General features: G+C 46.3%; 2 protein-coding genes across 3 annotated transcripts in view; one reads left to right on the forward strand and one right to left on the reverse strand.

Annotated features, from left to right (window-relative positions):
- The window catches only part of HECTD4 (HECT domain E3 ubiquitin protein ligase 4), a 492696-nt gene extending 485290 nt beyond the window's left edge, over positions 1 to 7406 (reverse strand). For both annotated transcript variants that reach the window (XM_033956861.1, XM_033956860.1), the window contains exon 1: positions 6848 to 7406. In XM_033956861.1, coding sequence (XP_033812752.1) covers positions 6848 to 6997 — 150 coding nt within the window. In that variant the 5' untranslated portion in view covers positions 6998 to 7406. The remainder of the gene's footprint in view (positions 1 to 6847) is intronic.
- A 52-nt stretch (positions 7407 to 7458) lies between these two features.
- The window catches only part of PTPN11 (protein tyrosine phosphatase non-receptor type 11), a 115240-nt gene continuing 108296 nt past the window's right edge, over positions 7459 to 14402 (forward strand). Inside the window, exons 1-3 of the mRNA XM_033956336.1 lie at positions 7459 to 7510; positions 7765 to 7811; positions 8219 to 8317. Of these exons, the coding sequence (XP_033812227.1) occupies positions 8315 to 8317 (3 nt within the window). The 5' untranslated portion in view covers positions 7459 to 7510; positions 7765 to 7811; positions 8219 to 8314. The remainder of the gene's footprint in view (positions 7511 to 7764; positions 7812 to 8218; positions 8318 to 14402) is intronic.

Below are 14402 nucleotides of genomic sequence, written 5' to 3' on the forward strand. Positions count from 1 at the left end.
ATGCTGAGAGCCTCCTAACAAAGGAGGCGAGATCCGGTGCCGCCTTGCTTGTTTATGTAGTACATGGCGACTTGATTGTCTGTGCACAGGAGAAGAACCTGAGGGCAGAGAAGATGCTGGAAGGCCTTGAGAGCATAGAACATTGCTCTGAGTTCCAGGAAATTGATGTGATGTTGACGCTCCTGAGGGGTCCAGAGTCCCTGGGTGCGTAGATCTCCCAGGTGAGCTCCCCACGCATAGGGGGAGGCATCCGTGGTTATGATCATGGAGTGAGGGGGTAGATGAAAGAGTAGACCCCTGGAAACATTTGAGGAGTTCAACCACCATTGAAGAGATTGCTGAAGAGACGATGTCACAGAGATGGGATGAGAAAGAAGATCCGTGGTCTGTGACCATTGGTTGGCAAGAGTCCATTGAGGTGTCCTGAGGTGGAGTCGCGCCAGAGGAAGCACATGGACCGTCGAGGCCATGTGGCCCAGGAGGACCATCATCTGTCGGGCAGGAATGGAGTGATGAAGGAGCACCTGACGACAGAGGTGGAGCAGGGTCCGTTGACGGTCGGAGGGGAGAAACGCCCTCATTAGTGTGGTGTCGAGAACTGCTCCAATGAACTGAAGTCGCTGTGTGGGAATCAGATGCGACTTGGGGTAGTTGATCTCGAACCCCAGGAGATGGAGGAAAGAGATGGTGTGATGAGTGGCTTGTAGCACAAGTGGAGACGTAGGTGCTTTCACCAACCAATCGTCCAAGTAGGGGAACACCTGGAGGTTGTGAGACCTGAGGAAGGCCGCCACCACAATAAGGCACTTGGTGAACACCCTGGGCGATGAAGTGAGGCCAAAAGGTAGCACTTTGTACTGATAGTGACGGTGCTGTATCTGAAACCGTAGGTAGCGACGTGAAGTCGGATTGATTGGGATGTGAGTGTAGGCCTCTTTGAGGTCCAGGGAACATAGCCAGTCGTGTTGAGAGAGAAGAGGATAAAGCGTGGCAAGGGAGAGCATTCTGAACTTCTCCTTGACCAGACACTTGTTGAGGTCCCTGAGATCGAGGATGGGACGAAGGTCTCCTGTCTTCTTGGGAACCAGGAAGTAGCGGTAGTAGAATCCCTGACCCCTTTGGGCCGGAGGCACCTCTTCGATGGCATTGAGAAGAAGGAGGGATTGGACCTCCCTCAGGAGGAGGGGGGTTTGCGAGGAGTGAGAAGCAGACTCTACGGGAGGATTGTCTGGTGGAAGAGTCTGGAAGTTGAGAGAGTAGCCGTGGCGAATGATGTTGAGGACCCATTGGTCTGATGTGATGATCTCCCAACGGCTGAGGAAATGCTGGAGGCGACCTCCGATAGGCTGAGGAAGAGGTAATGATGTTGGGAGACTGGCTATGCCCTGGAGAAAAGAGTCAAAAGGGCTGAGATGGTTTTGACGGAGGTAGAGGCTTGGCAGGTTGGTGAGACTGAGAGCGAGCCTGGGTTTGATGTTGTTGCCGAGGTCGGCGTGGCTGCTGTTGAGGCGGGTTGAGAGGTCTGGCCGAGAACCTGCGTTGGTAAGAAGACTGTTGCCTGTAGGGGCGAGCAGGTGGAGTCTTCTTTTTAGGTTTGATCAGAGTGTCCCACCTGGTCTCGTGTGCCGAGAGCTTCTGGGTGGTCGAGTCCAGGGATTCTCCGAAGAGTTCATCACCCAGACAAGGTGCGTTAGCCAGGTGGTCCTGGTGGTTAATGTCTAGGTCAGAGACTCTCAGCCATGCCAAACGGCGCATGGCCACCGCCATGGCAGATGCGCGAGAGGTCAGCTCAAATGAGTCGTAGATGGAGCAAACCATGAATTTCCTGAGTTGGAGGAGGCTAAAAATATGTTGCTGGAAAAGAGGGACTTACGTTCAGGAAGATATTTCTGTAAGGAGGAGAGCTGTTGCACCAGATGCTTCATGTAGAAGGAGAAGTGGAAGGTGTAGTTGTTGGCTCTATTGGCTAACATGGCATTTTGGAAAAGGCGCTTACCAAATTTATCCATGGTTTTTCCCTCTCTGCCAGGAGGGGTGGAGGCATATACACTGGAACCCTGAGATTTTTTCAAGGTAGATTCCACCAGGAGGGACTCGTGGGGCAATTGAGGTTTATCAAACCCTGGGATTGGGATAACGAGGGGCTCCAGGAACCGTGAGGGGAGCTTCCCAGTTTTTATAGAAAGTTTCCCGTAAGATGTCGTGGACGGGCAACTTCAGAAATTCTTTGGGAGGTTGCTCAAAGTCTAGGGCATCGAGGAAAGCCTGAGACTTTTTAGAGTCGGACTCCAAGGGAATGGAAAGAGCTGCTGACATCTCCCTAAGGAATTTGGAGAAAGAGGATTGCTCTGGTTTGGAGACGGTGTCGGTCATGGAGGGTTCTTCATCGGTTTATGAAGCGTCCTCCTCGGTACCGTGAGGGGAGTCTTCCCACAAATCTGGGTCCCTAACGTCGGGGTGCGTACGTTTGGGCATCGGTGTGGAGGGCTCGGCATGGCGGGTCTTTGAAAGAGATTTGCCTGAGCGCACCGAGGCGGTACCGGGTGAGGAAGACCGATGTCGTTCCTGGGACCGGACAGGGTCGGCAGCATCACGGGTACGTACTGTAGGTGTTTCTGCCAAGAGCACCGGCATGGAAGTATTAATCGGTACCGAGGGGGTCGACACCGATGGGACAGTGTGAGGCTCGGACCGGTCCTGTACCGGAAGATGCGGTGCCAGCAACGCCGGCAACAGTTGTTGGAGCTGTTGTTGCAGCTGCTCCTGTAACTGTGTTTGGAGTATGGCCGCGATGCGGTCGTCCAGGGGAGGCACCGGTACCGCTTTTTTCTTCTTCGGTACCATAGGTGCCGCTCTACGCTCCGGCGATGAGGAGGCCGATGATGAGGCACTCACCGAGATCGGAGCAGAGCGTTTGCGGGGCCGGTGCGGCGCCGGGAGGGCTGGTGTCGCAACCGTGGCAGGAGAGCGCGCAAGGGAATTGGGAGGCTTCTTAGCCGGCTTACCTGGGCCCAACGACCCCGAGGAAGGGTCCGGTGGTGTCGATGTCGTCGGTGCCGACTTTTGTGGTGCCGTCGACGTCGGTTCCATGGCAGATCCGGTACCAAACAAAATATTTTGCTGGATCTGCCGATTTTTCAAAGTACGCTTTTTAAGCGTAGCACAGCGGGTGCAGGTGTCAGCCCGATGCTCTGGACCCAAGCACTGGAGGCACCAATTGTGTGGGTCAGTGAGGGAGATCGGGCGTGCACACCGCTGGCACTTCTTAAAACCCGGTTGAGGGGGCATGAAGGGAAACACGGCCTCCGCAAAATTGAATTCGGAGGCCTGTATGGTGGCAATAGGCCCCGCCGGGGCCGGCCTGAAAAAATAAAGAAAACTCGACGAGTTTTTTTTTTTTAAAAAACAAAAATAAAGGGAATCCGATAAGAAAAAAGGAAAAAAGAGAGAAAATACGTGAGCGGAAAGGCAAAAATTAGTTTTTCAACGGCCGTTGAAAACACATGCGTCTTCTTCGCTCCGCGGAAACGAAGAAACTGGGGACCACGCTCTCCTCCGTCGGGCGGGAAGGCACTCGCGCATGTGCGGTGCGGCCAACTAGAACTTTCTAGTTAAAAAGGTCCGTACCGGGGCTCCGTCGGTGACGTCACCCATGCGTTAAGAATATGCTGCCTGCTTGTCCTGGGATAAATATAGTGTATCTAGATTTTCAAAAAGCTTTTGCTAAAGCTCCTCATGAGAGGCTCCTAAAAAATTTAGAATCATGGGATAGGTGGCAAAGTTCAGTTGTGGATAAGGAATTGATTATCAGATAGAAAACTGAGGGTAGGGTTAAATGGTAATTTTTCTCAATGGAGGAGAGTAAACAGTGGAATGCTGCAGGGGTCTGTACTGGGACGGGTGCTATTTAATTTATTTATAAATGATCTGAAAGACTGCAAAAACATTTTTCAGATCATTTATAAATAAGTTAAATAGCTTTTTCAATAAAAATTATATTTAAAAAAAAAAATAAATGATCTGGAAATTGGAATGACAAGTGAGGTGATTAAATTTGCAAATGTCACTAAACTGTTCAAAGTTGTTAAAACGCAAGCGGATTGTGAAAAATTGCAGGCGTCCAAGTGGCAGATGAAATTTAATGTGGACAAATGCAAAGTGATGCATATTGGGAAGAATAACCTGAATCACAGTTACTGGATGCTAGGGCCCACCTTGGGGGTTAGCACCCAAGAAAAGGATCTGGGTATCATAGAAGACAATACGATGAAACCTTCCGCCCAATGTGTGGCAGCGGCCAAAAAAGCAAAAAGGATGCTAGGAATTATTAAAAAAGGGATGGTTAACAAGACTGAGAATGTCATATTGCCCCTGTATCGCTCCATGGTATGACCTCATTTGGAGTATTGGGTTCAATTCTGCTCTTCTTATCTCAAGAAAGATATAGTGGCGCTAGAAAAAGTTCAAAGAAGAGCAACCAAGATGGTAAAGGGGATGGAATTCCTCTCGGATGAGGAAAGACTTAAACGGTTAGGGCTCTTCAGCTTGGAAAAGAGATGGCTGAGAGGAGATAGGATTGAAGCCTACAAAATCCTGAGCGGAATAGAATGGGTACAAGTGGATCAATTTTTCGCTCTGTCAAAAATTACAAAGACTAGGGGACACTCGAAGTTACACAGAAATATTTTTAAAACCAATAGTGACTCATTGCCAGAGGATGTGGTAAGAGCGGATAGCATAGCTGGTTTTAAGAAAGGTTTGGACAGTCTGTTATTGAGAAAGATATGGGGGGGAAGCCACTGCTTGCCCTGTATTGGTAGCATGGAATATTGCTACACCTTGGGTTTTGGCCAGGTACTTGTGACCTGGATTGGCCACCATGAGAATGGGCTAGTGGGCTTGATGGACTATTGGTCTGACCCAGTAAGGCTATTCTTATGTGGTAAGACAGAATATAATTTGGTTTAAGAGTGGGGTCAATGTGAAAGCAAGTCCTATTGATAAAAATCAACTACAATATGCATCACAGCTACTCCAGTCTATAAATTCACATGCATTTTTAAATAAGTATTAATGTTTACAATGTGGTCTGAACATCAAATTAAACTAAATATATTGACAAATTCTTATGCTTTTTTTTGTACAGTTAGAATCATGAACCTAGCCTCTAATTTTGCTGAGGCACTATTCACAGTCCCTTGGAAGAGGAGGGAGAAGGAAACTGGAAGAAGTTATCACATAACAGAAACACCTAGTAGTTGAATTTAAGGCCCATGACAACAGGGCTCTCCCATCCAAGGACCTTTGCTGCAATGACCAACCTAAAGAGAAAGTACATGTACAGTAAAGTCGCTTTTAAAAAAAAGTAGCAAAAAGCCTAAGTCATTACCAGTGAAGAGTATCCTGCAAGACCACAGTCCCTGTCATAGGGACCAACAATTCAAAAATTGTTAGGGGTACCAAACAATACAAATTACCCCTCTCAGCAAAACGTGTTCAATACTGGGAGCTCTCAGCACCCACTGACATCCAGTGACCTGGCTCCTATGGTCCTTGTTCTGAATGCACTGGAAGACTAAAAGAAGCAGGAGGAAACTGCAGAATCATAAACTGAATAGGCAAAGAACAGGCACTAAGACTACAACTGAACAGTTTGATAGGATTGAACTAACTTTTTATGAACAAAAGTATACCACAACCACAGCTCAATTTATGGGATTTAAAAAAAAAAAAAAAAAAAAAAATGCCTGCATACATATCTCAAATGTGAAGTCGGTACTCAAGTGACCTTTGTTAACCCTTTCAGGACCATAAGGATTGTAGGCCAATTTTTGTGGTTTTGACGACATTTTTATGGTAAAAAGGGCTTGCAGATGCCAAAAAATTGATTTTTTTTGTGAAATATCATTATTTTTATTTAAAAAATCACACTTCTGGCTTATGGACAGTGTGGCAAGTGAATCTTCTCGTCAATCTGGCAACGACGCTAATGAATGAATGTCGGAACCAGTTTGTTTACATAAAGGCAGTATCATAAGGAATCCGTACATATCAAATTTAGAACTGTAGACTATCCCAATCAAAATTTATAGGATTTTAAAGTTATGGGACAAATATGTCCCTTGGTCCTGAAAGGGTTAAGCAATTTTAGTACTATAATGAGAGATCAATGAATATTAAATTTAATCCAAGTACAAAATGTAATACTGCTCAGTACATTTCACCGACAGCAAGGACGGACAGATATAAATTAAAAAGGAGCCTTCCATTTTTTCCCCCCCTAGGACTGAAAGATCGTGAGCCTCCACTTTCCCAAAACAGTGTGCAATTTGTGACAGCTCGTTTGTATTGCCAGAGTGCATGGCCGTTCTCGGTGTCAGCAGATTGGAAAGAAAAGCAAGAACGTGTGCACACTGGCATCCGTACAAAAGATCGGACACTTTCTCTACCACCGCAATTAAAGGCTTTAAAGCTGCACCTGATGTGCCTCCGGTCACACCCTGATCTCTGCGCCTATCGGTTCCATCGATGGCTGAGGCCTGTCCTCCCTGACCCTGCAGAGCCGCAGTAATTCCCGGCTCTCCTACAAAAAGGGGGGGGGGGGAATCTGTGTCAAAGGGACGTCAGGGGTGAGGCTGCCAAGCCCCTCCCGGGACACAAACAAAAGACCAATAAACGTTACACGCGATGACCGCGAGTCCGTATCCTTCCCCCTGCCCCCGTTAACCTGGATCTTCACGGCCGTCACCTTCCTCCTCCCCCCTTCAAATAAAGCACAACGAGGCGTGAACGGTGCAACCCGACTGTCTCTCCCCCCCTCACCCCCCCCCCCCGCAAGCGAACTTACCTCCAGCTCCGTGTCCTCCCCGGGCTCCGCCACCCCGATCTCGCTGGGCAGATCGGCCAGGTCCGTGACCCGGATCAGCCCGTCGTGAAGGAAGATGGTCTCCTCCTTCACCGACAGCCACTGCGCCGAGTCCGCCGTCGAGGAGCCCATGGCTCCCTCTCCCGGGAACGCGAGCCGCTCGAGGGGAGGGGGCGAAGAGCGGACGTCGGGCGGGGAAAATCAACTAAGGGGCTGGCAATAATTAAAAAAAATAAATACATAAAAGGCCCCCGGAGACCGGAGCTGAAGCTCAGCCTCCCATGGTCGCTCCCTCTCAGTCATTCAGAGCCTAACAGGACACTAATATCAGCGCCAGAGACGAGCCCGGGCCGCTCGGACAGCAGCCGGGACGGAAACCTTCTTCCGCGTCCTATCGCTTTATCTTTCCCCGCCTCCGGCTTTTTACAAGAATAACGCTGCCAGCGGCGCCCTCCCCGCCTTTCCTTGAAGGAGCCGAAGAGACCCAGCGACTGTACGCTCCCTGCAACTGTCAGTGCGACGCCATATTGATGGCGGGGCCATCCCAGCATGCACCGCGCGCGCCCACAACCCCCCCCCCCCCCATCCCCCCTCCAAAAAAACAACACACAGAAGGGCACAACAAAAGCTATTTCAAACATACAGGTAATTACTGAGGCTGAGGGAGGCCTGTCCAGTTGCAAGATGAGGGACTAAGAATACGAAGGGTATCATAAATTCAGTCTACTGGGAAACAAGCCAGTATAGATATTTATAATGCAGCAGGCCTTTGGCACTTGTAGCATAAATACTGTATGCTATTTGAAGCATTGTTAATATTGTAAATGTAAATGGTGTGTTGTTCTCCACGAAAATGGCCAACCAGTATTTTGAATAAAATTGATTTCCTCTTTGTCCAGGCGCATGAGGTTATCATTATGCTACCTACCCAGCAGTGCAGACACAGGTAAGCCATAGCCCTCTCCACTTTGGAGTCAGGCTCAACCAGCCAGCAGCAATGACACAGGCCCAGTGATGGGAGCACTAGATTTATTTATTTGGTTTTATATCTCGGCCTCCCGGAAGAGCTGAGAACAAGTTTACATACATAATAATGCGTATTTATACAGAGTGATGGCAAACATAGAGGCAGTGCTAACATTCACATTGTTTATTGCCCACTCATGTTAACTTCTGAAAAATATGTCCAGGCTATGCCATCACTCCTAGCAGCAGATGGAGATATAGAACAACTAGTATGCTGATATCACTCTATAGACATAGAGTCTGTTTTAGGGATCAGCTGTTCAATGTTTTGTCTTCTGAATATGGTAGGCTTGCAACCCACTCATAAAAATTTATCTTGGGGTCTAGAATTCCTTCACCATTTGAAAGGCGGCTATTTGGTGCAGACATAGGTGACAATTCCTTCCCCAGCTGAGAGAAGGCAGTTTCCAGGATCTGGATCTCATGGTAAGAAGAATGTTCGCTAGACAGACAAATCTCCACTTCCCCTAACCCTTCTCTATTCCTCATGCAAGCAGTATCCCTTCAGCAGAAGCTTATCCCCTCTGTAAAAGACTTGGCTCAACAGTAGTGGGGCATTTCTCCGCTGCCCAGCCACATGAGGGGATTGAGAAATAGGATAGGGAAGTGCATAGAAACGGGTACATAGATGCAGGATGGAAGAGGGGGGAATAATGAGCAGATATTAGGGGGGGAGACAGAAAGGAGGGAGATAATGATGGAAGGGGAAAGAAAGGGCAGATATAGGGGCAAACACTTACTCCTAGTGGAATTCTGCGCATAAGAACATAAGAATAGTCTTACTGGGTCCATCAAGCCCAGTAGCCCGTTCTCATGGTGGCCAATCCAGGTCACTAGTACCTGGCCAAACCCCAAAGTTATAGCAATATTCAATACTACCAATACAAGGTAAGCAGTGGCTTCCCCCAGGTCTTTCTCAATAACAGACTATGGACTGTTCCTCCAGGAACTTGTCCAAACCTTTCTACGCTATCTGCTTTTACCACATCCTCTGGCAATGCGTTCCAGAACTTAACTATTCTCTGAGTGAAAAAAAATTTCCTCCTATTGGTTTTAAAAGTATTTCCCTGTAACTTCATTGAGTGTCCCCTAGTCTTTGCATTTTTTGACAGAGTGAAAAATCGATCCACTTGTATCTGTTCTACTTCACTCAGAATTTTGTAGACTTCAATCATAACTCCCCTCAGCCGTCTCTTTTCCAAGCTGAAGAGCTCTAACAGTTTTAGTCTTTTCTCATCCCCTTTACCATCTTGGTCACTCTTCTTTGAACCTTTTTTAATGCCAGTATATCTTTCTTGAGATAAGGAGACCAGAATTGAACGCAACACTCCAGGTGAGGTCGCACCATGGTCCATACAGGGGCATTATGACATTCTTAGTCTTGTTAACCATCCCTTTTTTAATAATTCCTAGCATCCTGTTTGCTTTTTTGGCCGCTGCCGCTGCACATTGAGCAGAAGGTTTCATCGTATTGCCTACAATGATACCCAGATCCTTTTCTTGGGCGCTAATCCCCAAGGTGGACTCTAGCATCCGGTAATGGTGATTCAGGTTATTCTTCCCAATGTGCATCACTTTGCATTTGTCCACATTAACTGCCTCTTTTACAAAGCCACGCAGCAACAGCCCCAAAGCCCTTTAAATCTCTATGGGTTTTGGGGCCCTTAGCGCAGGGCAGCCGCTAGTGCGGCTTTGTAAAAGAGACCGTAAATGTCATCTGCCATTTGGACGCCCTGTCTTCCAATTTCCTAAGGTCCACCTGCAATTTTTCACAATTCGTATGCGTTTCATCAACTTTGAACAGTTAAGTGTCACATGCAAATTTAATCACCTCACTCGTCGTTCCAGTTTCTAGATCATTTATAAATAAGTTAAAAACCCCAAATTTTGCAAATTCTGCAAGTTTATTTGAAAAACTGAAGGTTGACAAAGCGATGGGATCAGACAGGATCCATCCCAGGATACTAAGGGAGCTCAGAGAGGTTCTGGCGAGTCCTATTAAAGACTTGTTCAACAAATCTCTGGAGACGGGAGTGATTCCTGGGGATTAGAGGAGAGCGGATGTGGTCCCTATTCATAAAAGTGGTCACAGGGATGAAGCAGGAAACTACAGGCTGGTGAGCCTCACTTCAGTTGTTGAAAAATAATGGAAGTGTTGCTGAAAGAAAGGATAGTGTACTTCCTTGAATCTAATGGGTTACAGGATCCGAGGCAACATGGCTTTACAAAAGGTAAATTGTGCCAAACGAACCTGATTGAATTTTTTGATTGGGTGACCAGAGAGCTGGATCGAGGACATATGCTAGATGTAATTTATTTGGATTTCAGCAAAGCCTTTGATACAGTTCCTCATAGGAGGCTGTTGAACAAACTTGAAGGGCTGAAGTTAGGACCCAAACTGGTGAACTGGGTCAGAAACTGGCTGTCGGGCAGACGCCAGAGGGTGGTGGTTAATGGAAGTCGCTCGAAGGAAGGAAAGGTGACTAGTGGAGTTGCTCAGGGTTCGGTGCTGGGGCAAATCCTGTTTAATATGTTTGTGAGTGACATTGCTGAAGGGTTAGAAGGAAAAGTGTGCCTTTTTGCAGATGATACCAAGATTTGTAACAGTAGACACCGAAGAGGGAGTGGAAAATATGAAAAAGGATCTGCAAAAGTTAGAGGAATGGTCTAATGCCTGGCAACTAAAATTCAATGCAAAGAAATGCAGAGTAATGCATTTGGGGATTAATAATAGGGAGGAACCGTATATGCTGGGAGGAGAGAAGCTGATATGCACGGACGGGGAGAGGGACCTTGGGGTTATATTGTCCGAAGATCTAAAGGCGAAAAAACAGTGTGACAAGGCAGTGGCTGCTGCCAGAAGGATGCTGGGCTGTATAAAGAGAGGCGCGTAGTCAGTAGAAGGAAGAAGGTGTTGACGCCCCTGTACAGGTCATTGGTGAGGCCCCACTTGGAGTATTGTGTTCAGTTTTGGAGACCGTATCTGGTGAAAGATGTAAGAAGACTTGAGGCGGTCCAGAGGAGGGCAACGAAAATGATAGGAGGCTTGCGCCAGAAGACGTATGAGGAGAGACTGGAAGCCCTGAATATGTATACCCTAGAGCAGTGGTTCCCAACCCTGTCCTGGAGGAACACCAGGCCAATCGGGTTTTCAGGCTAGCCCTAATGAATATGCATGAAGCAAATTTGCATGCCTATCACTTCCATCATATGCAAATCTCTCTCATGCATATTCATTAGGGCTAGCCTGAAAACCCAATTGGCCTGGTGTTCCTCCAGGACAGGGTTGGGAATCACTGCCCTAGAGGAAAGGAGAGACAGGGGAGATATTTCAGACGTTCAAATACTTGAAGGGTATTAACATAGAACAAAATCTTTTCCAGAGAAAGGAAAATGGTAAAACCAGAGGACATAATTTGAGGTTGAGGGGTGGTAGATTCAGGGGCAATGTTAGGAAATTCTACTTTACGGAGAGGGTAGTGGATGCCTGGAATGCGCTCCCGAGAGAGGTGGTGGAGAGTAAAACTGTGACTGAGTTCAAAGAAGCGTGGGATGAACACAAAAGATTTAGAATCAGAAAATAATATTAAATATTGAATTAGGCCAGTTACTGGGCAGACTTGCACGGTCTGTGTCTGTGTATGGCCGTTTGGTGGAGGATGGGCTGGGGAGAGCTTCAATGGCTGGGAGGGTGTAAATGGGCTGGAGTAAGTCTTAACAGAGATTTCGGCAGTTGGAACCCAAGCACAGTACCGGGTAAAGCTTTGGATTCTTGCCCAGAAATAGCTGGAAAAAAAAAATTAAATTGAATCAGGTTGGGCAGACTGGATGGACCATTCGGGTCTTTATCTGCCGTCATCTACTATGTTACTAACATTTAAACAATATTTTTTCTAATTATCATCCAGAATTTCAGTACAATTCAGTATTTTCATTAAATTATACTAGAGAAAACAAAGAACCAGCATCTCTCTCACCCCTGACCCTCCAGCCAAAATCTCTCTTGCCCCTGCCATTCCCCCAGCCAGCATTTCTCTTACCCTGTCTGCCCCCCAGCCAACATTTCTATCTCCCCCTCTCCCCCCCCCCCCAGCCAGCATCTTTCACTCTTTCCCCATTGCCCCAATCCAACATTCATGTCCACTACCTCTGCAACACTGATTCCAGATAATGGCAACCTGCTGCCAGCTCTGCAGCTTCCATGTATTTTGGTCCTGCCCAAAAAAGAGGAAGTGACATCATCAAGTGTGGAACCACAGTAGAGGAAAGCCTGCCCGAAGATGATGCCGGCAGTGATTTGGACCTAAGCAATGGAATGCTGACCCGACACCAAAATCTGTGCAGACCTTAGGTAATTCAGCATGCTGGCCTGCACTAAAAACTGCTATTGTGGTATTGTAAAAAAAAAAAAGGTGGGGGGGAGTGGTGTGATATCCATGTTTATAAAAGTTAATAAATAGAAATAGAAAATATAATTAATGTTATCTTTTCATTTAATTAATTTTCATACATTTTTGACCAACTGTCAGAGACCAAAACCTTTGTGGATTGTTCTTAAGATTATTGTTTTTAAGTTATTTGGACGCTTATTAAACTACAAACTGGTACATCCAATCTTCTGTTTCACAATCTTTTTGTTGTTTTGCTGTTTCATTTCCTTTGTGGAATCTTTTGGTGCTATTTGGATTTGTTTTTCCACACATCTTTCGACTTCATCTCCTTCCCAGAGGGCTGTGCCATGCTCCCTCAGTTTGTCCCACAGCAGTGCAAAATACACTTAAATAGGATTATCATATGGATTGCTTTTAATGGAAGTAAAACCCAGATGTCTCAATCCGTCCTCCTTTTTCTGGAGCAATATGGTAACTCTACATTTAAAGGGAGACATAAGAAGGAGGGGTATGGGGAATTTCCTCCGACAGTCCAATTCTGTTCTGCTCTGTAACAAGTAATAACAAGGTTAACAAAGATCAAAATAGAAATGGCTTGAAACTAGAGAATGGCAGGGTGACAAAATTCATTACCGTTCCCGTCCCCGCAGATAACTGCAGGAAACGATCCCATGCCATTCTTTAGTGTCTTTCTCAACCTCATTCCTTCTACACCAGTATTCTTCAATTCAAGGCTTGAAGGTCAGTGGTTATGTCCATTCATACTCTGATTCTACTCTCTCTCCTTAAAGAATGACATGGATAAGGTTATCTGCGGGGACGGGAATAGTGATGACTTTTGTCACCTTGTTATTCTCTACTTGCAACCAGCACTAACTTCTTGGAACTTGGAGCTACTCACATAACCATTATCAGGTCAGATTACCTGGATCTTTCTTGGGTTGTTGTTTTTCTTTAGAAACTCAGCCTAGCTGAGTGGCAGAAGAATTCTCCAGTCTCAACTCACACTCTGACTCAGACAGAAAGCAGGTGCAAAGTAATGACTGGGTGGGGCTTTAGGTAGATACATTTACAAGAAAGATTATCAAGGTAAGAACCTAATTTTTCATTCTAGTATAGCAGGAACATATCAAAGCAGTCCCTTGAATCTAGGGTGGGACCCCTAAGGCTGCCTTCAATACAGAGGACCCAAAGGCGGCATCCTTCCTGGCTGCCATGACCACTCTATAAAACTTGGTAAAAGTATGAAGAGTGGACCATGTGGCTGCCCTACAAATCTCCTTGGGCGAGACTGGCCGAGGTTCCATCAAAATCGGTGGCTGTTTACCACAGCCAGTATATGCCGAAGAGATTGCCAGTTTAATCCATCTGGAAATAGAGGCCTTAGATGCTGTCTTACCGCACTTCACCTGACTAGTAAGCACAAAGAGGTGATTTGAAAGAACTAGGGAGATTGTGGATGCCTTTCAAGAGGCTCTGCTCAGACAAATGGTGACAGAGCCCACGAGGGAAAAAGCAATATTGGATCTGGTCCTCACAAATGGAGAGAGTATCTCTAATGTTCGAGTGGGTGCTCACCTGGGAAGTAGTGATCATCAAACAATTTGGTTTGATATAACGGCTAAAGTGGAGAGCGGTCGCACGATACTTAAAGTCCTAGATTTCAAACGTACGGACTTTAATGAAATGAGAGAGTACCAGTACAAAGAGCTGTTAGAATGAGAGGACATAAGAGAAGGGGAAAGACAGTGGTCTAAGCTGAAAGGAGTGATAAAAATGGCTACGGACCTTTATGTGGAGAAAATAAATAAAAACAAGAGAAATAGAAAACCGATATGGTTCTCCAAACTAGTGGCAGAGAAAATAAAGGCGAAAGAGTTGGCGTTCATGAAATATTAAAAAAACCAAGAAGAGGAGTGCAGAAAGGACTACAGGGTGAAACTGAAAGAAGCCAAGAGAGAGATATGTCTGGTGATAGTGCAGGTGGAAGAACAAATGGCTAAAAATGTAAAAAAGGGAGACAAAAATTTTTTCAGATACATTAGTGAAAGGATGAAGATGAAAAATGGAATTGCTAAACTAAAAGATGCTAGAAACCAATATGTGGAGAGTGATGAGGA

The sequence above is a fragment of the Geotrypetes seraphini genome, chromosome 8 (genome assembly GCF_902459505.1).
Source record: "Geotrypetes seraphini chromosome 8, aGeoSer1.1, whole genome shotgun sequence".
NCBI classification, from domain to species: domain Eukaryota; kingdom Metazoa; phylum Chordata; class Amphibia; order Gymnophiona; family Dermophiidae; genus Geotrypetes; species Geotrypetes seraphini.